The sequence below is a fragment of the Hemitrygon akajei genome, chromosome 4 (assembly GCF_048418815.1).
Source record: "Hemitrygon akajei chromosome 4, sHemAka1.3, whole genome shotgun sequence".
NCBI classification, from domain to species: Eukaryota; Metazoa; Chordata; class Chondrichthyes; order Myliobatiformes; family Dasyatidae; genus Hemitrygon; species Hemitrygon akajei.
In genome coordinates, this window is record NC_133127.1 from 166,308,573 (window position 1) to 166,328,772 (window position 20,200).

General features: G+C 39.3%; 1 protein-coding gene and 1 long non-coding RNA gene across 3 annotated transcripts in view; one reads left to right on the forward strand and one right to left on the reverse strand.

The window, feature by feature from the left end:
• The window catches only part of nbeaa (neurobeachin a), a 772,475-nt gene that overhangs the window by 110,913 nt on the left and 641,362 nt on the right, over positions 1-20,200 (forward strand). For both annotated transcript variants that reach the window (XM_073043888.1, XM_073043887.1), the window contains exons 3-7: positions 5,671-5,771; positions 5,986-6,081; positions 7,179-7,300; positions 18,914-19,040; positions 19,395-19,514. In XM_073043888.1, the coding sequence (XP_072899989.1) occupies positions 5,671-5,771; positions 5,986-6,081; positions 7,179-7,300; positions 18,914-19,040; positions 19,395-19,514 (566 nt within the window). The remainder of the gene's footprint in view (positions 1-5,670; positions 5,772-5,985; positions 6,082-7,178; positions 7,301-18,913; positions 19,041-19,394; positions 19,515-20,200) is intronic.
• LOC140726904 (uncharacterized) overlaps positions 1-20,200 on the reverse strand; it is a 284,399-nt gene that overhangs the window by 18,255 nt on the left and 245,944 nt on the right. The gene's annotated exons all lie outside the window — the stretch shown is intronic.

The window sequence follows — 20,200 nt, forward strand, 5'->3', positions numbered from 1 at the left end:
AGTGTTCGCACATCTTAAACAGCTTAGAACAGAGGTAGTCTTTTTACAAGAAACACATATTCGTCACTCAGATAATTCTCATCTTATGGCACAATGGGCAGGACAACACTTTCATTCAACTTTTCAAGCCAAGGCGAGGGGCGTTTCAATTCTTATAAGCAAAAATGTTTCTTTTGAGCTTCATAATAAGTTATCTGATCCTAATGGTAATTTTATTATCGTTTCGGGGAAACTTTATAATACACAGGTGGTCTTAGCCAACCTTTACGCTCCTAACTCGGATGATGTAGGGTTTTTTGACCATTTTTTTGATTCATTGCCAGAACTAAGTTCATACTCTCTTATATTGGGTGGTGACTTTAACTGTTGGCTGGATCCAGTTTTGGACAGATCTTCTTCTATCCCTAGACAATTAAGTAAATCTGCTTTATTTATTCAAACTTTTCTTTCTGATTACGGAATATCTGATATTTGACATTTCTTGCATTCACATGAAAGAGATTACTCCTTTTTCTCACAAGTTCACCATACATTTACTAGAATCGACTATTTTTTAATTGATAATCAATTGATCCCATCCGTCCGTTCTTGTGACAATAAGAGTATATTGATTTCAGATCATGCCCCACTTACATTGTCCATAGTTCTCCCTGACCTCCCTCAAGTAAATAAACACTGGCGTTTTAATCCGACCTTGTTGTTGGATAACGACTTTGTACAATTTATGGAGGATCAGGTAACTTTCTTTTTAAATACTAATGCACTACCTGAAACCTCTAGTCAGGTGGTTTGGGACTCAATGAAAGCATATCTAAGAGGTCAAATAATTTCCTACACAGCAAATTTGAAAAGAAAGACTCACAAAGAACGTTTAGAACTGATCAATCAGATTAAAGCTATAGACCAATTATACGCCCAGGTCAAGGATCTGGAATTATATAAGAAAAGAATGGAACTTCAAACTAAATTTAATCTTATTTCTACTTATCCAATTGAACGCCAACTTTTGGGCAGTCGGAGTAAGTTCTATATTCACGGGGATAAATCTGGTAAGTCCTTAGTTAACCAACTTAGGTGCTCTAAAGCAAAACAACACATCACTAAAATTCGAATGAATAATGGGAATATTAGTGTGGATCAGTCTGAAATTAATGATACATTCAGGAATTTTTACTCTCAACTTTACACCTCTGAATCCTTTAATGGTAATACTACTGTTATGCAATTTTTAGATAGTTTAAATATTCCTAAACTTCCTTCTGATCTTAAACATAAATTGAATGAGCCATTATCCTTAGAGGAAATATCCTCTGCTATTTCTGCTTTGCAGCCTGGTAAATCTCCTGGTCCTGATGGGTTCTCTACAGAATTTTATAAATCATTTTCCTTATTGCTCTTATCCCAACTTAGTTTAGTTTTTTCTGATTCTTTTAAACAAAATAAATTGCCTGCATCATTTGATGAGGCTTGTATCATTCTTTTAGCGAAAAAAGGCAAGGATCCATTAGAATGTGCTTCATACAGGCTGATTTCTCTATTAAATGTAGAGGCTAAAATTTTAACTGAAGTTTTGGCCCGTAGGCTGGAGACTATTTTACCCTTAATTATCTCTGAGGATCAATCTGGCTTTATTAAAAATCGCCTTCCCTTTTTCAATATTAGACGTCTTTTTAATATTCTATATTCATCAGGGAACCCTGAATGTGTTATCTATCTTGATGCCGAAAAGGCGTTTGATCGGGTGGAGTGGCACTATTTATTTGCGGTTTTAGAAAAATTTGATTTTGTATATAATTTTATTAAGTGGATAAGTTACTATATTCCCATCCAATTGCATCAGTTTGACTAATTCCCAGCAATCCCAACCGTTTGATCTTAAACGTGGCACCCGAAAGGGATGCCCTTTAATTCCTCTGTTATTTGATCCGGCTATCGAGCCATTGGCAATTGGTTTTCGTAGTTGTACTGAACTGACTGAGATCTGGAGGGGTGGTTTTGAGCACAAAGTCTCTCTATACGTCGATGATTTGTTACTTTTTATATCAAACCCGACCACCTCCTTACCTTTGTTGTTTTCACTTCTCAATAAATTTAGTCAGCTATCCGGATACAAACTTAATCTACATAAGAGTGAACTTTTTCCGATAAATAAGGAAGCACAAGAATTAGAATTTCACAATCTCCCTTTTAAAGTAGTCAACAATTGTTTTACTTATCTTGGTATTATTGTAACAAGGAACTATAATCGACTGTTCGATGAGAATTTCAATAATCTTTTAAATTTTACAAAACAGAGATTAGCACAGTGGTCACCTCTGTCCATGGCTTTAGTTGGGCGAATTAATGTAATTAAAATGTATATTCTCCCTAAATTTTTATACTTATTTCAAACTTTACCTATATTTATTCCTAAAGTTTTTTCTGATTCTTTAAATTCTATTATCTCGTCATACCTATGGAAGGGTAAACAGCCCAGACTCAATAAAGCTCATCTCCAAAAGCCTAAAAGAGAAGGTGGCTTGGCGTTACCTAATTTTCCTTCATATTATTGGGCAGCCAATATTCGTAATATTATCTTTTGGTCCTACTTTTATAACCAGTCTGTTTGTCCAACATGGGTGGCAATGGAATTAAACGCTTATAAGAAATTATCTATTCCAGCTTTAATTGGATTTGTCCTTCCTTGCCAATTGCCAAAATCTATTATTAATCCTGTAATCAGGCATACTCTGAGAATATGGGCTCAATTTAGAAAATACCATGGTCTTTTTAGTTTTTCCCTCTCTAGGCCTATTCTATACAATCATTTATTTCAACCGTCTATGCAGGATTCCACATTACAAGACTGGTGTAGGAGAGGTATCAGGCGTTTTTAAGATCTTTTTATAGACAATCGGTTTGCGTCTTTTGAACAGATGTCTATAAAGTTTAATTTACCGAATATTCACTTTTTTAGATACCTTCAAATTAGACATTTTATTAGCCCTTTAATGCCACATTTTCCTGAACAACCAGATAAAAATGTTGTAGACTTGTTTCTTCAGATGAACCCCTTGGGCAAAGGCGTAATCTCTACTATTTGTGTTAAATTTATGATTCTCAGACGAGCCCCTTGTGATAAAATTAAAACTGCTTGGGAGCATGACTTAAGTTTTTCTTTGTCCGACAAGGTTTGGGATTCAATTCTTAAATCCGTCAATTCAATCTCCTTATGTGCTTGCCATTGTCTCCTGCAGTTTAAAGTCGTCCACAGGGCTCATATGTCCAAAACCAAATTGGCGAAGTTCTATCCTGATATTAGTCCCTGGTGTGACAAATGCAAAGGAGGTGAGGCCTCCCTTTTCCATTTATATTGGGCCTGTCCTACTCTGGAAAAATTTTAGAAAGATGTTTTTTAAATTCTATCTTCTATATTAAATTGTCATTTGGAACCTGATCCTTTGATCGCTCTTTTTGGTATTCTTCGAGACCCTGACAAGCATTTGACCCCGGCTAAACAACGAACATTGTCTTTTGCCTCTCTTCTAGCCAGACGAGCAGTACTCCTTAAATGGAGAGATGTAGTTCCCCTTACCCATGCTCAATGGCATAGGGATATTATGTCTTGTTTAGATCTCAAAAAGATTCACTACTCACTTTCTAATTTGGACATAAAGTTCCATAGGGTGTGGGGATCTTTTCTCGAATATTTTCAAAACTCTCACCTAGATTGACAGGTGTTTGTTCTTTTTTCCCTTGATAATCAGACCCTACATTTCCAGCTTTTTTTTTACTTTTGTTTTTTTCTGATCAGGTAGCAGGCTGACCCCTTTTTTATTACAATATGTAGTTCTGGGGTAATAAAAGTGTATCTCGTATAATGGTTGGCTTGAAGTTGGATAGGTGATGGATTGGGTGCTTTTCTTCTTTTCTCTATTTTTTTCCTTTTTTACTATGGGTGACTTGCTCATTTGTTAAGACATGTATTATTGTTATTTTTGTTTATATGGCAATGATCCTTATATATTATTGATTTTCTTTTCTTCATTGTAGTTTTGTAGAAAATTATATATAAAAAAATAAAATTGACTCCTTCTACCTAGGCCACGAACTTATCAATCACCCCTCGTACTTGTATTCCTTGGTCTTTTTGTTTCACAACAATTCCCAGGGCCCTTTTGTTTATACTGTCTTCCAAAGATACTTGAATTATAGTTGTGATGTGAATATATTTAGTGCTGGATGGTCTCTGAATATGTGTTTTCCGTTTAATTTACTTTCTATCCAAAATCACTTGTGTGATATAATCACTTATAAGAGCATAAGAAATAGGAGCAGGAGTAGGCCACCTGGCTCATCGAGCCTGCTTCGCCATTCAATAAGATCATGTTTGATCTGGCCATGGACTCATCTCCACCTACCTGGCTTTTTTCCATAACTCTTAATTCTTCTACCATACAAAAATCTATCCAACCCTGTCTTAAATATATTTACTGCCACTACTATAACCACTACTTCATTGGGTTGAAAATTCCACAGATTCACCACTCTCTGGGAAAAGCAGTTCCTCTTCATCTCCACCCTAAATCTACTTCTCCGCATCTTGAGGCTATGTCCTCTAATTCTAGTCTCACCTACCAGTGGAAACAACTTTCCTGCCTCTATCTGATTTATCCCTTTCATAATTTTATATGTTTCTAAAAGATCTTCTCTCATTCTTGTGAATTCCAGTGAGTACGTCCCAGGCAACTCAATCTCTCTTCAAAGTCTAACCCCTCATCTCTGGAATCAACTTGGTGAACCTCCTCTGCACCGTCTCCAAAGCCTGTATATCCTTCCTCAAGTAAGGAGACCAGAACTGCACAGAGTACTCCAGATGTGGCCTCACTAGGACCTTATGCAGTTGCAGCATAACCTCCCTGCTCTTAAGTTCAATTCCTCTAGCAATGAAGGCCAGTATTCCATTTGGCTGTTGATAACCTGCTGTACCTGCAAGCCAACCTTTTGTGATTCATGCATACACACTCCCGAATCCCTTTGCACAGCAGCATGCTGCAATTTTTTACATTTTAATAATAATCTGCTCTTTCATCTTTCCTTCCAAAGTGGATAACCTTGCATTTCCCAACATTGTACTCCATCTGCCAGATCCTTGCCCACTCACTTAACCTATCTATATCTTTCTTCAGACTCTCCGTAACTTCTGCACAATTTGCTTTTCCACTCAATTTAGTATCATCAGCAAACTTAGATACACTACACTCAGTCTCCTCTTCCAGATCGTTGATGTGAACAAATGCTGGAATTTAATGTTTCTGTGTGGTGCTGGATCATCAAGAAAACTTAGATTTTCATTTTAGTTTAGACTTAATTAATTGAAACTAATAGACATTTCTTTTTGTAATGATTATTAATTGAAGCAGAATCTGATTCCAATAAATGGTCAAACATTACTCTTGTGCACGTTGTATTGTGTAGGAATGTGAATGATGTATAGTACCTCACAGGAGTGCAGTAGATAATGTAGCTTCTATCACCTGGCAGAACCTGCTCAACTTTTGCATATTCCTGGAACTTATAATTCAATATCTCACCTTTGGTTTATTTAGCCATATTGCTTTCTAATTTGTGTTGTACTGTAAAATGCACCAGTTTGGAGTTCTGAATTTACATTGTGCAAACTATTTGCAGATCTGCTGGTTGACATGTTGGGTGTTCTAGCCAGTTACAGTATCACTGTCAAGGAACTCAAACTGCTTTTCAGCATGCTTCGTGGAGAAAATGGATTCTGGGTAAGTTGCAGTATTGAGACTAAAGAGTTCATTGTGAATTACTGACATTTTATTTCATTAACATATTATTGAGTTACTATGTTATTTATGGTGTTTTTTTTGAGCTCATTTTCCCAAAATATGTAAACTACTCTTAATATGGTGAAATATTGTCTTTGGTGCTTAATCTTGCACATCAATGTTGAAAGTTTTTTTTTTCTTTTTTTCCCCACAGCCAAGACATGCAGTTAAATTGCTGTCAATTCTGAATCAGATGCCACAAAGACAAGGCCCAGATACTTTTTTCAACTTCCCTGGACGGAGTGCAGCAGTATGTTTGAAATTCTTGAATCACAATATATAAAATGGGGTAGAGCTTTCGACTATGTCTCAAAAGATTTAAGAGAAGGGGAAAGAGAAAGAAGAGGATTCAATTGGGAAGGAGGAAAAGGGAAGAATGGGGTATGAACTCTTCAGCTGAAACCCAATTGGAAATGTTAGTGATGGATAGATTGTAGAGTTGAACAGCAGCTTTTCATTGAATGGCAATGGATCTGTGTTTTTAAGCACCCCAGTGTTATGATTTATCTGTTGGAATATAATAGGCTGAATGTTGCTGCATTTGGAACTATCAGTAGATAGTTATTCCCTAACAAATCCTGCAATATTCTATTAGTTCAGGGCATCCTAAGTACCAAATGTTCATTGTATCTCACTTTTCTCCATTACTGGAATTGAGATCAGCATTGCTGTGATACCCCATCATTAAACTGGTGTATTGCCACTTGCGATCTAATCCCAGGTCAGATCTGGCAAATATGCAGTGATCGTGGACATCTGAAAATGATTCCTAGACATGTAGATTAGTAGGGGAAGGTAAGCAAAGTGGAAACAATGGTTTTTCCTTTTTTGCCAATGTTTTTAGTTTTTAAAAATTATTTTTCATTGCTTCAATAATTATTCAATGTATCTAATGCTTTTTAATTGCTATTAAATTATTTAAAATTCTTGGATGGGAGTTTTGTAAAAACCATCAGGTAGTTCTAAGATTAGGTCTATAGACTATGCCACTCTGAGGCTGTCATTGTTGCTCACATATTATCCATATGACATCCATATTCAGAGTGAAACATCAATGGTAAAAGCTGAGGACATTTTTAAGACTTTGTTTGCATTGCAGTTCTACACTTCCTCACAGTCAAGGAGGGCATTGCCAGCAACTACACATAAAATTGCTCATGTTTTTCAAGATAATTTGGGCTGTTGTTAGCCCTGCATTCAGACTTGGATCAGTCAGGATTACAGATGGGCAGCATACTGTTGTGCAATGGAATAATTTTTCACTGCGGTAACACAAAATGAGTGGATCCTAGGATTCAAAATAATTGCCACTTATTCTGATCTTTGTTATCTTTTACTGTTCCCCAGGCCATTGCTTTGCCTCCTATTGCTAAGTGGCCTTATCAGAATGGCTTTACCTTAAATACCTGGTTTCGCATGGATCCGTTAAATAATATAAACGTGGACAAGGACAAGCCATATCTCTATTGGTATGTACATATTGCTACTCAATATTTCCAAGGATGCTTTTAATAAATTTATGCAAATGGAATAACCCATAATTTTGTGGCTTTTCTACTCTGAAATTTGAATTTAGAATTTATTGTCATATGTACCAAGGTACAGTGAAGAATTTGTCTTTCGTACTGTTCATACAGATTAAATCCTTACACAGTGCCTTGAAGTAGTACAAGGAAAAACAATAACAGAATAAAGTGCAACAGCTACAGTGAAAATGCAGTGCAGGTAGACAATAAGGTACAAGACCATAACGAGGTAAATTACAAGGTCAAGAGTCTATTTTATTGTACTAGGGAATTTAGTAATACAAGTGAATACAACATTTAGTAATGCAACATTGAAGCTAATTCTTCAGTAAAATCAGCAGTTTGTAAAAATTGCTGCATGTTGGCTCTGTGCTTTCCATTTGAGTATTTTTAATACCTGTGATATATGCAGTACTTTAGATCTATTGAAGAACTTTTGCTCTATTAAATATCTTTTGTCTCAATTAAATAAGCTTCATTTCATACTGTAGATTTAATCCAGAATATAACCTCATACCATCAGATCAGAATCAGGTTTATTATCGCTGTGAAATTTGTTAATTTAGCAACAGCAGTTCAACGCAGTACATAATACAGAAAAAAAGTAAAGATAAATAAGTAAATCCATTACAGTATATGTATATTGAATAGAATAAAAATCGTGCAAAAACAGAAATAATAGATATTAAAGAAAGGTGAAGTAGTGTTCATGGGTTCAATGTCCATTTAAGAATTGGATGGCAGAGGGGAAGAAGCTGTTCCTGAATCGCTGAGTGTGTGCTGTCAGGGTACTGTACCTCCTACCTGATGGTAACAGTGAGAAAAGGGCATGCCCTTGGGTGCTGGGGGTTCTTAATAATGGACGCTGCCTTTCTGAAACACTGCTCCTTGAAGATGTCCTGGGTACTTTGTAGGCTAGTGCCCAAGATGGAGCTTTCTCAAAATTAAATTGAATCAAAGGACAATTTATCAGCATGTTCTCAGGATATTGAACATATAGTGGTTCTAAAGAATGAGACTGTCATTAAAATAGAGTACCAAACCAGAAAATTATGGAGTAATGTATTTATTGCCATCTGTAAAGAAAAGAAATAAACATTTCAAATTAATAAAAATGGACCACTCTTCTACAGGACTGACATTATGAAAAGAAGAGGAATTTAGATAAGCAGCTAAGACTGCATAATTACAATAACTAAGAGTTGCTAATATATTTAATAACTTCTCATGTTTCAAATAAACTTATGACAGGATGTTGAATAAAACATATTAAGAGAATTTCAACCATTTTTCTATAAGTTTTAATGTGAATAAGATCAATTGGAATGCGAATAGGAAGGAATGGTGGGAGAGAACAGAAATCATTACACTTAAATATGTCAGTACACAAAGACTGTAAAGTGGTCAAGATGCCTCAGAAGCGGTTCTTGAGTCAGAAAATATTGAGCTTGGTTGAATCAGTATTGATAGTCAAACCTGAAAAGTTTATTTTAAGAAAATGAGGAAGAATTAAGTGGAAATGTATAAAGTTCAAAATGTGCTTCTAGGTAGAATTATGAATGCAACAAAGTGATAGGTCAACCATCACATTTTCTGCAGCATACCCAGCAGATCACATTGTTTTGAAATAAATAAGGAATGCTAAATTTACATGCAGATTACATATTCCAGTATCATGCTTTCGTTTTTTTTAAAAATCTTGTTTTTTTTAAAATCTTCTCTCAAATGTGGTAACCTTTGTAATTCATATCCACCTGTTTTCATTAATCTCTTGGTAGTAATTGGGATTGGTTCACTCTTTTATCTTGTTTCTCTTTTGATCTACCTAATATACTTTATAAACTAATTCCTTCGTGCTGTATTTTTTGAAACAGGTGGAACTGCTACATTTATGCACTATTTTCTTTTTATGCATAGTCTACAGTTTTTATTTGTAAGATAAAATTGCCAGAAAAAGATTTTTTAAATTGTTTCCTTCAATTTTATCTTCTTGAATATAGTAATTTAAGTGATAAACCGATTTCAAAGGCAGAATCTGCTTTTATATAGATCCAGACAAGCAATAAACAAGATTTTTAATCACAGGGTTATCACCTTGATGATTTTGCCAAGGGTCTTAGAATCTGTTTTATCATTATCTGGTCCACGTTAGTGAGATCTGTTTGGTTTTATAAATTCTATTCCTTGATTAACAAGACAAGAATCAGTTAATGTTTCATGACCACTATTCTAACAAATCTGGAAAGCTTTTGATCTATGTGTTTCAATATTGGACCAAATTGAACATTTATATATTAAATTATTGGAGATTTTGGTTTGGATGTGTTTCTCTAAGGCTAAAACCATTCATTATACTTATTTTTACCCACTTCAGCTTTTGCACTGGTATAGAGGTGACTAGAATGTTCATATAGCTTGCTTGCTTAACCTATTAAAATGAAGAATCCCTTTGTGGTATTGTCTAAACCAGGAAGAGCATGTTAGAATTCAGCATCAAATCTCAATGTGAAATAAAGAGTAGAGAAAGAAAACTCAGAGTTGAAGGAAAACAACCTTTTAAATAAATCACTCATAATAAAGCTTGAACTTGCAAAAAAAAAATCACTCCCAAGGAAGTTGTTAAATAATGATCAAGACTCAAATGCATTGTTCAAAATTTGACTTAATTTGAATAGATGTCTCCAAAACCATTGTGTTTAGTTGGTGACTTCATATAATTGCATGCATTTCAGTGGCTGAATAACAACTCGTTGGCAGCACTTGCAAGATGCTGGAGGAACTCAGCAGGTTAGGCAGCATCTATTCCTGGGATTAGATCCTTCTTGGGATTGGGAAAGGAAGAGGGTAGAAGCCAGAATAAGAAGTTGGGGGTGGGGGGGGGGTGAAGGAAAGGAGTACAGGCAATAAGGATGAAAATGTAGATGGGTAGGTTAGTAAGTTTGCAGATAATACCAAGGTTGGTAGAGTTGTGCACAATATAGAAGACTGGCAAAGAATACAGCATGATATAGATCAGTTGCAGGTATGGGCAGAGAAATGGCAGATGGAGTTTAACCGAGATAAATGTTATGTGTTGTACCTTAGTAGGGCAAATGCAAGGAGACAGTGCCCTAATAAGGGCAAGGTCCTTAACAGAGTTGCCCAGCAGAGAGATCTTGGATCCAAGTTCATAGCTCCTTATGTGGCTACACAGGTCGATAAAGCGGTTAAGATGGCTTAAGGAATGCTTGCTTTTATTAGTCGAGGCATCGAGTTCAAAAGTCAGGATGTTATGGTGCAATTTTATAAAACTCTGATGTTGCCACATCTGGCATATTGCATACAGTTCTGGTTGCCATGTTATAGGACAGATGTTGAGGCTTTGGAGAGGATGCAGAGGAGGTTTACCAGGATGTTGCCTGGTTTAGAGGGAATGTGCTATTATGAGAGGCTGGATAAATGGGTTGTTTACCCTGAAAGGGTAGAAGCTGCAGAGAGTTCTGATAGAGATTTATAAGATTATGAGAAGCATAGATAGAGTTGACAGGGAGTATCTGCTTCCCAGGGTAGAAATGTGTAATACCAAAGGGCATGTGTTGAATATGATAAGGGGTATGTTCAAAGAGGAAGTGAAGGGTAAGTTTTTTTTACTCAAGAAAGTCATTAATTTCTGGAATGTGCTGCCTTGTATGGTAGTATAGGTGAGTACGTTGGAGGCTCTTAAAGAGACATTTAGATAGGCACATGGATGTAAGGAAGATAATGGGGTATGAACATTGTGTAGGTAGGAGGAAATAGAGCTTGGGTATTTTTGATTTGCTTTTTAGCTGGTTTGGCACAACACTGTGGGCCAAGGAGCTTGCTCCTGTGCTGCTCTGTTCTTTGTACTCTTACTTAAGATGATTAATGAAACCAGGTGGGTGAGGGAGGGGCGACGAAGTAAGAAGCTGGGAGGTGACAGGTGGGAAAGGTAAAGGGCTAGAGAAGAAGAGATCTAATAGGAGAGGAGAGTAACAAGATGGCTCGATGACAAGTTCCCAGGAAAGATATGTGGCTGTGGTAGTGAGTTTGGGTGAACAAATAGTGAGCAGCAGAGATCACACAGGGAGCAGTGAGAGAGGGTCTCATTGAACTCCTTTTGAAGAGAAGTTTAAACATCTTCAGGGTAGGTGTACCTCAAAGAGACTGTGCAGTGAAGCAGGAGATCATAAACACAAGAGGTTTTGTAGATGCTCATAAACACAAGGGATTTTGTGTGGCCTCCGTCGGCCGTGGTCGACCATGGGTGCTGCGCCTCTGAGTCACTGGTTTGTCGAGCAGCATCGACTGTGGCTATTGAGGCCGGACCCTGGAACGGCAGGCTCTGCCACAGTTGCTGTATGTGTAGGGCGTCGTGGAATTGTTGTCTGTTGTCCGCTGTGTTCTCCGTTTAGCTCTCCGCTCCTCAAACTAACTCAGGATCACTCTTTCACCTTGCTCTAGGTGTTGCTGAAGAGTATCTTGCTATTTGTTGCAGTCATCTGCTGTATCCTCCCTTGATTTTTAAGGCTTTCATGTCGCGCTTGCAGAGGTCCTTGAAGCGAAGCTGGGGTCTACCAACGTTCCTCTTGCTTGCTGCTAGTTCTCCATAGAGGATGTCCTTTGGCAGTCTACCATCCTTCATACAACGGACATGGCCCAGCCAGCACAGTCTGCCTTGTCTTAAAAGCGTGAACATTGTGGGAAGTCCAGCGTGGGAGGGTACCTCAGAGTTTGCGACTTTGTCTCTCCAGGTGATGCCGAGGATGCGGCGAAGGCTGCACAGGTGAAAACTACTGAGTTTCCTCTCCTGTTTGGAATAGATGGTCCAAGTCTCGCTACCATACAGGAGGATGCTGGTAATGCATTGTACAAAGCAATCTTGATCTTTGTAGCGAGTTTCGGATTCTCCTAGACCCGCGAGGAGAATCAAACAAGGGTCGATGTTGCTTTGCTGGTACGCCTGTTGATTTGAGCATTGAGGGAGAGGGTATCACTAATGGTTGATCCCAAGTATGTGAACTTGTGGACCACTTCTAGATCGTAATTGTCGATGTTAATGACTAGTGTCTCCACTACGTTCTGGGCAAGGACATTTGTTTTCTTAAGGCTGATGGTAAGCCCAAAGTCCTTGCATACCTTAGAGAAGCAGTCCATGAGAGTTTGTAGTTGCTGTTTGGTGTGCGAAGTTATAGCAGCGTCATCGGCAAAGAGCATGTCACGTACTTTCGTATGTACAGATCTTTCGCACCTTTGTTCTTGCTCTCAGGCATGCAAGGTTGAACAGCTGCCCATCAGACAGTTACGGATTGCTCTTCTGTCGATGTCCCAAAACGCATGCTTCAATAGCATAGAGAAGAAGGTGCCGAGTAATGTTGGGGCCAACACGCATCCTTGTTTGACTCCACTACGAATAGCGAAGAGTTCTGATGAGCTGCCATCGTACTGAGCAATAGCCCTCATGTCGTCATGGAATGACTTGATGATACTTCGGAGTTTCGAGAGACAACCGATCTTGAGGAGAATCCGAAAGAGCCCATCGCTGCTGACAGGGTCGAATGCCTTGGTCAAGTTGATGAAAGCGACATAGAGGGGTTTCTGTTGTTCCCTGCACTTCTCCTGGAGTTGACGGAGTGAGAAAATCATGTCGACAGTTGACCTCCTTGCGTGAAAACCACATTGGGGCTCAGGGTAGACTCGTTCTGCCAGAGTTTGTGGATGTGCCAAAGCTACACAAGCAAAGACTTTGTCGACAGTACTCAGGAGGAAGATACCCCTGTAGTTGTTGCAGTCGCTCCTATCACCCTGGTTCTTGTACAAAGTGATGATTTTGGAGTCGCGCATATCCTGTGGTTTTCGCTCCTTCCTTCCAGCACTGACAGGACCTTGTGTAAAGGTTGGAGGAGTGAGTTCTTGCAGTGTTTGATCAGGTCTGGAGGAATCCCATCATTCCCAGTGTTCCATCTGTTTGCTTTTATCGGTGATTATTTCACCGCTGGATGATTTCCAGGGTGCTGCCTTGCTCTATGATGGGCTAAGGGCCTTCTTGATACCATCATACATCAGTCTGATGTTGCCTATCACAGTTGCTGTCTGAATGTCCTCACTGAGCTGGAGCCAGTACTCATTTGCACACTGCCTTGCAGTCTGTTGCACTTTGTTTCTAGCAGCTTGAAGTGCCTGGAGTGTTTGGTCGGATGGTGAGCGCTTGTACTCTGTGAGAGCTGCACACTTGGCTTCACTGACAGGAGTCATGATGTTGGACTTTGCCTCAAACCAATCACTGGTCTTTGTGGTCTTTCTTCAAAAGATAGAGAGTGCTGATTCGTAGATGGTGTCGTGAAGGTATGACCATTGTTCTGTTGCAGTATCTCCTTGTGAGGAGGTAGTCATAGCATCCTGTACTGACTTGGCAAACTGGTCAACCTTTTCTGACTGTTTCATCTCTGTTGATACAAAGTTTTCCAGTTTGTTTGGAGTGGTGGATTGTCTTCAGACGTAGTTTGATCTTGCAGCATACTAAAGCATGATCCATATTGCAGTCTGCACTGTGATATGAGCAGGTGATTAATACAGAGTTGATGAAAGAGCCCCTGGTGATGATCATGTGTAGTTGGTGCCAGTGTTTAGACTGTGGATGTCGCGATGAGACCTTGTACTGTGATTTCATCAGAAAGTAGGAGTTAGTTACACACAGGCCGTGATAGGAGAGAACTCCAGGAGACGTTGTCCATTGTCATTTATTTTGCCAATTCCAAAGTGGCCAAGACAAGACAGCCAGAATCGTTATCAGCTCCCACTCTGGTGTTGAAGTCACCAAGTAGAACGAAGTGCTCATCACTGGGAATATTCCTGGCAACAGCTTCTAATTTGTCGTAGAACATGTCTTTTGCCGCAGAGGTGATGTTCAAGGTAGGGGCATACACACTGATGAGAGATACTGGGCCATGACTGGTGTGTAGGCAGAGAGTCATATGTCGCTCTGATCTATTTTCTGGTGGCTCCACCACTTGCAACAAAGAGTTCCTAATGGCAAAACCCACTCTGTATTCACGGGGCTCATCTTGGTTCTTTCCCTGCCAGAAAAATGTGTAGTCCCTTTCCTTCATTGTACCTGAATCTGTCAAACGTGTTTCTTGTAGGGCAACTATATCTACCTTGAGCCTTAGTAGCTCATTGCTAATAGCTGTTTTTCATGCATCTTCGATATCCTCGAGGTTTTGGTCAAGTCCAGTCATCATTGTGCGGACATTCCAACATCCCAACTTGAGGGGAGTTGTCTTAGTCGATTTGTTTTCTTTCTTGTCTGGTGCAGTAGTTACAGTCAGCTCTTCGTGGAATAATCCATTATCCCCATGAACCCAATGAGGAAGACTGACTGTGGCGGGACAGCACCTTATTGGCTGGGGGCTGCCCAGTTTGAGGTGGGCGGTAGCTGTCCAGTGAAACGTGATGGTCTCTCCCACTGATGGAAGTAACCCCTGGCACCATGCTCTACGCCAATCAAGCATTATGACTTATAACCGATAACTGCTGCTTCCCATGTTTGTCCATTGCTATAAAGTGAAGCTGGAGTGGCCTCTCCAGGGCGCAAGCCAGGGCAGAATTGATAAGGAGATCTGTCTGTTGCCCATGCAGTGGGACCCCACCCCCCCCTTCATGCTGATGACAGGTCTAAAGGAACAACAAAAGTCAATATAGTTTGGTGCCAGCAGCATCGCAGGAGTTGCTGTGTCAGTGCTGGGTAAAGCAGTCAGCCGCCTTTGGGACTCTTACTCTGGATTTTTCCTTGGGGTTTACTCTTGAAGCCTTTCCCATGAGTGGATATAACTGCAAGGCAGCAGAGGTTTGTAATCGGAGTTTTCCTCTCCTAGATGAGCTACCATCCATGGTTAGCAAGCCCCATCTGCCCAGAGTAACTGATTTTAAGGCACCAGTGGCCTGCCTTTGCCCCTTCTCCTGTCAGTGAGAACAACTCCGCCGTGCATAAGAATTCTGCCATACGTGAAGGCCAGGTGTTGGACGTGGTTGTCAGAGGCCGTTTGAGACGCACGCCATGAAGAGCATTTGTTTAGCAGTGGGAGCTCGTCCCCACCACTACCCTTCAGCTATGACTACCTTAGGGATTCTACAGATGGATTTTTCATCTTCTGCAGAATCTTTTGTATTTATCACTGGCAGCACTCGTAGTATGTTCAACAGATTGGTGAAAATCTGGTCAAGGCAACCTCTGGTGTTGGTATTTGAAGAAGAGTTTGATACATTTTACATTATTAACCCTGTCATCGGGGCAAGAGGGATGTTTGTTGGGTGGGGTATTTGCTATTTGATTGATTCTGCACTTTGTGGACAAAGTAGGGTGAAGCTTGCATAGACTTGTAGTTCTGCCTGGAATGTGACTTCTCTATGTATGAGTGTCAATAAATTCAAGATTCACCTGTGAACAAGGCTGCATTCTGGCAAATTCATAACATTTCTGAATGTTTGGGCGTTTCGTTGAGTCCAGAGGCAAGGTGTGAACCTTTAAGTTTCCCAACACTTACACTGGGAAATATACATGAGGCTCTTGTACCTTTTTCCTGGTGGCAGAAGCGAGAAGAGAGCATGGGCTGGATGGTTTGGGTCCTTGATAATGGCTGCTGCTTTGCTGCAGCAGTGCTGAATGTAGATGTACTCAATGGTGGGAATGGCTTTACATGTGGTGGACTGGGCTGTATCCACTACCTTTTGTAGGATTTTCCAAACAAAGGCTTTGGTGTTTCCATACCAGGCCACGATGCAATCAGTCCATATATTCCCCACCACCCATCTATAGAAGTTTGTCAAAAGTTTTAGATGACATGCAGAATCTTTGCAAACTTCTAAGAAAGTAAAGGTGCTGCAATGCTTTCTCTGTAATGGCACATGTGCTAGACCCAGGACAGATTCTCTGAAATTAAAACACTGAGGAACTTAAAGTTGAGGACCCTCTCCACCTCTGATTCCCAATGAGGAGTGGCTCATGGACTTCTGGACTCCTCCTGAAGTCAATAATCAAATCCTTTAGGTCACCACACAGCCAGATTTTCAATCTCTCACCTTTGATTCGGCCAATGACAGTGATGTCATTAGCAATCTTAAATATGGCATTGGAGCTGTACTTAGACTCACAGTCATAAGCATAAAGCAAGTAGAGCAGAGGGCTAAGTACACAGCCTTGTGTGGACCTGTGCTGATGGTGATTATGCTGTCAATACAACCAATGGGGTCTGCAAGTGAGGAAATCGAGGATCCAGATACACAAGCAGGTATTGAAGCTTAGGTCTTGAAACTTATTAATTAGTTTTGAAGGGATAATAGTTTGAATGCTGAGCTTGTAGTCAATGAAGAGCATCTTGATATATGCTTGATGTTCCAGGATTGAGTGAAGAGCCAATGAAAAAGCATTTGCTGGTGACCTGTTGTCCCAGTAGGCAAATTGGAGCAGATTCAAGTTGTTACTTAGGCAGGAATTGATATGTTCCATCACCAACCTCTCAAAACACTTCTTCACAGTGGATATAAGTGCTACTGGATGATAGTCATTGAAGCAGGTTACCAGGTTCTTCTCAGGCACCGGTATAATTGAAGGTTTCTTGAAGCAGGTGAGTATTTCAGACTGCCAAAATAAGAGATTAAAGATATTGGTGAACATTTCAGCCAATTGCTCAGCACAGGTCTTTAGTACTTGGCCAGGTACCCCATCTGGGCAGATGCTTTCTGTGAGTTCACTCTCCTTAAAGGTGCTCTCATGTTGACCTCAGAGACTGAAATCACAGGATCAGCGAGGGCTCTGGGAGTTCATGAAGGTGCCTCCATGTTTTGATGGTTAAAGTGAGCATAAAACATATTGAGGTCATCAGAGAGTGAGGCCTTTTTGTCACCTGTGTTACTTGGTTTGACTTTGTTGGAGTTGATATCATTCAAGCCCTTCTGCAGCTGTTGAGCATCCTTTAGTGATTCAGGTTTGGTTTGGAATTGTCACTTCACATGTGAGCTGGTTTTCCAGAGAACGTACCTGAACATTTGGTATTTAACTTGGTTGCCAGACCTGAGTCCCATCGATCTGGCCCACAGCAGTTTGTGAATCTCATGGTTCATTCAGGCCTTCTGGTTAGGAAAGACAGAAGGATATTGTGGGTACACACTTGTCTATGACTCTTTTTATAAGGTCTGTGATAATCATGATGTAATTGTTCAGATCTTCTGAGTTCTTGAATTGCCCAGACCACTGACTGAAAGCAGTCCGTAGGCGTACCTCTGCCTCCCGTGACCGCTTCTTTTTCGTACTTATCTCTGGAGTCATGCTCTTTAACCTCTTTATCTGCCTGTTTGCTGCAGATAGAAAGTTCTGTGCTTATAAAGAGGGTGTGATTTCTGGATTGCAGAAGAAAATTTTCATTTGGGGGCTATTATTCTACTATGCAAAAATTGATTTAAATTGAGCCCAACTTTTGAAATTATCAAAACTAAATTACATTCACATTTCTATTTTTAGAGAATATATTAACTCCTTTTCTATTTTGTTGTTTTGGGTCTCAATATATTATTTGAATAATAGGTAAGTTTTCTGGCCTTTGGAGTTGGTGAATGTTGATCTGATGTATACTAGCAACACACACAAAATTCTGGTGGAACGCAGCAGGCCAGGCAGCATCTATAGGGAGAAGCACTGTTGACGTTTTGGGCCAAGACCCTTCTTCAGGAGTAACTGAAAGGAAAGATATTAAGAGATTTGAAAGTAGGAGGGGGAGGAGGAAATGAGAAATGATAGGAGAAGACCGGAGGGAGTGGGGTGAAACTGAGAGCTGGAAAGGTGATTGGCAAAAGTGATACAGAGCTGGAGAAGGGAAAGGATCGTGGGATGGGAGGCCTTGGGAGAAAGGAAGGGGGAGGAGAGCACCAGAGGGAGATGGAGAACAGGCAGAGTGATGGGCCCATCACTCTGCCTGTTTTCCATCTCCCTCTGCCCATCACTCTGCCTGTTCTCCATCTCCCTCTGGTGCTCCCCTCCCCCTTTCTTTCTCCCTAGGCCTCCCGTCCCACGATCCTTTCCCTTCTCCAGCTCTGTATCCCTTTTGCCAATCACCTTTCCAGCTCTCAGTTTCACCCCACTCCCTCTGGTCTTCTCCTATCATTTCGCATTTCTCCCTCCCCCTCCTACTTTCAAATCTCTTACTATCTTTCCTTTCAGTTAGTCCTGACGAAGGGTCTTGGCCTGAAACGTCGACAGTGCTTCTTCCTATAGATGCTGCCTGGCCTGCTGCTTTCCACCAGCGTTTTGTGTGTGTTGCTTGAATTTCCAGCATCTGCAGATTTCCTCGTGTTTGCTGATATATACTATTTCTGTTGCTTTATATAAACTTGTATATCTGATTGCTATCAATCTTTTTATGCAAAGTTTATACTGAAAAATCAGAATGCACAGAACATATTTCTTTTTCGTATTTATCTATTTATTATTAATGAACCATAGTTTACTACCAGTCATTATTGTCTGTAAATTTCTGAAGAAATACAGTTTTGAGTTTTAATTTGCAGTTTTCGAACAAGCAAAGGAGTTGGCTATTCGGCACATTTTGTGGGAAACTGTTTGATAGTGACATCATTGAAATCAAAAGGAAAAGGCTTCCAGCATTGTGTTAAGTATGATTTTCAACCTAGAAAGGTAAGTCAGTAATAAAAATTTGATTTTATCTATAAAAGAAAGCATTTTCTGGAATGTAACTATCATAGTCAAAATGTTATTTTTGCTTGTACTATGTAGGAATTGTGCAAAATGCTGTGTATTGTTCAAATAGATGGGCACAATTACTATCAAATAAAATAAATCTTAAAAATGAGTATTGATGGCTTGTTTATGTTAAGGCATATAAAAGTACAAAGGATAAAAAGGTCTGATTTTTATTATCTGATTGATTTAACTAATGCCAATTACAATGAATAGATTGTCCCACATCTGGCATTGAGCAGTTGTGAGATTTCATATAAAATATAATTAGTGTATATTCTTCTTTTACAGTGGTACATGATTAGCATTGTGCACATCTACAATCGTTGGCGGAATAGTGAGATCCGTTGTTATGTCAATGGTCAGCTAGTTTCCTACGGAGATATGGCTTGGCATGTCAACACTAATGATGTAAGTTCAGTGTTGTACTAAAAAATGAAAACGGCAGGTTAAATATATTGGGGTCACTTGCAAATTGGTGATGAGAGGATGAGGGATCAAGATAGACCAGTCTTATGCAGCCTATTTTTTCCTGATCAGTAGTAAGTAAATAGCATATTATGGCTTCAGAGAAAAATTAAATTAGTGTTGTAGTATGGATTTTCCCTTTTACTTAAGTGGTTTGCAATGAGGTGCCATTTGGAGGTGATCTTTGAAGTCCATCAACAATGATACCATTAAGTAGGTTGTGATGAAAAATTGTTACAAACAAAAGATCAAAAACTAATGCTTTTTATCTATAAAATAAAATATAATTCATCAATTACTTATGACAGTAAATTTAAATTTGAAATGTCACAAACATAGGTTTTGCCTTAAATATTAAAGTTTTGTGGATTTAGAATAGAGTGCATATTTGAAATAATTTTTCAGTCCCAGAGAGAGAATTCAATAGTAATTTATAACCTTAAGGTTAAAGATTTAAGGGGCTTAACATATTCAATTTTGTGAGCAATGATAATTAACTTATTGATTCAATATTGTTTGCATTTACATACTGCACTGTTGCATTCTTTGAGTGACTTTTGGATTTCTAAACTTAACTGCGGGATACTATTGCCAGTTCTGGGATTGAGTGCTGTTTGTTCTGCTATATA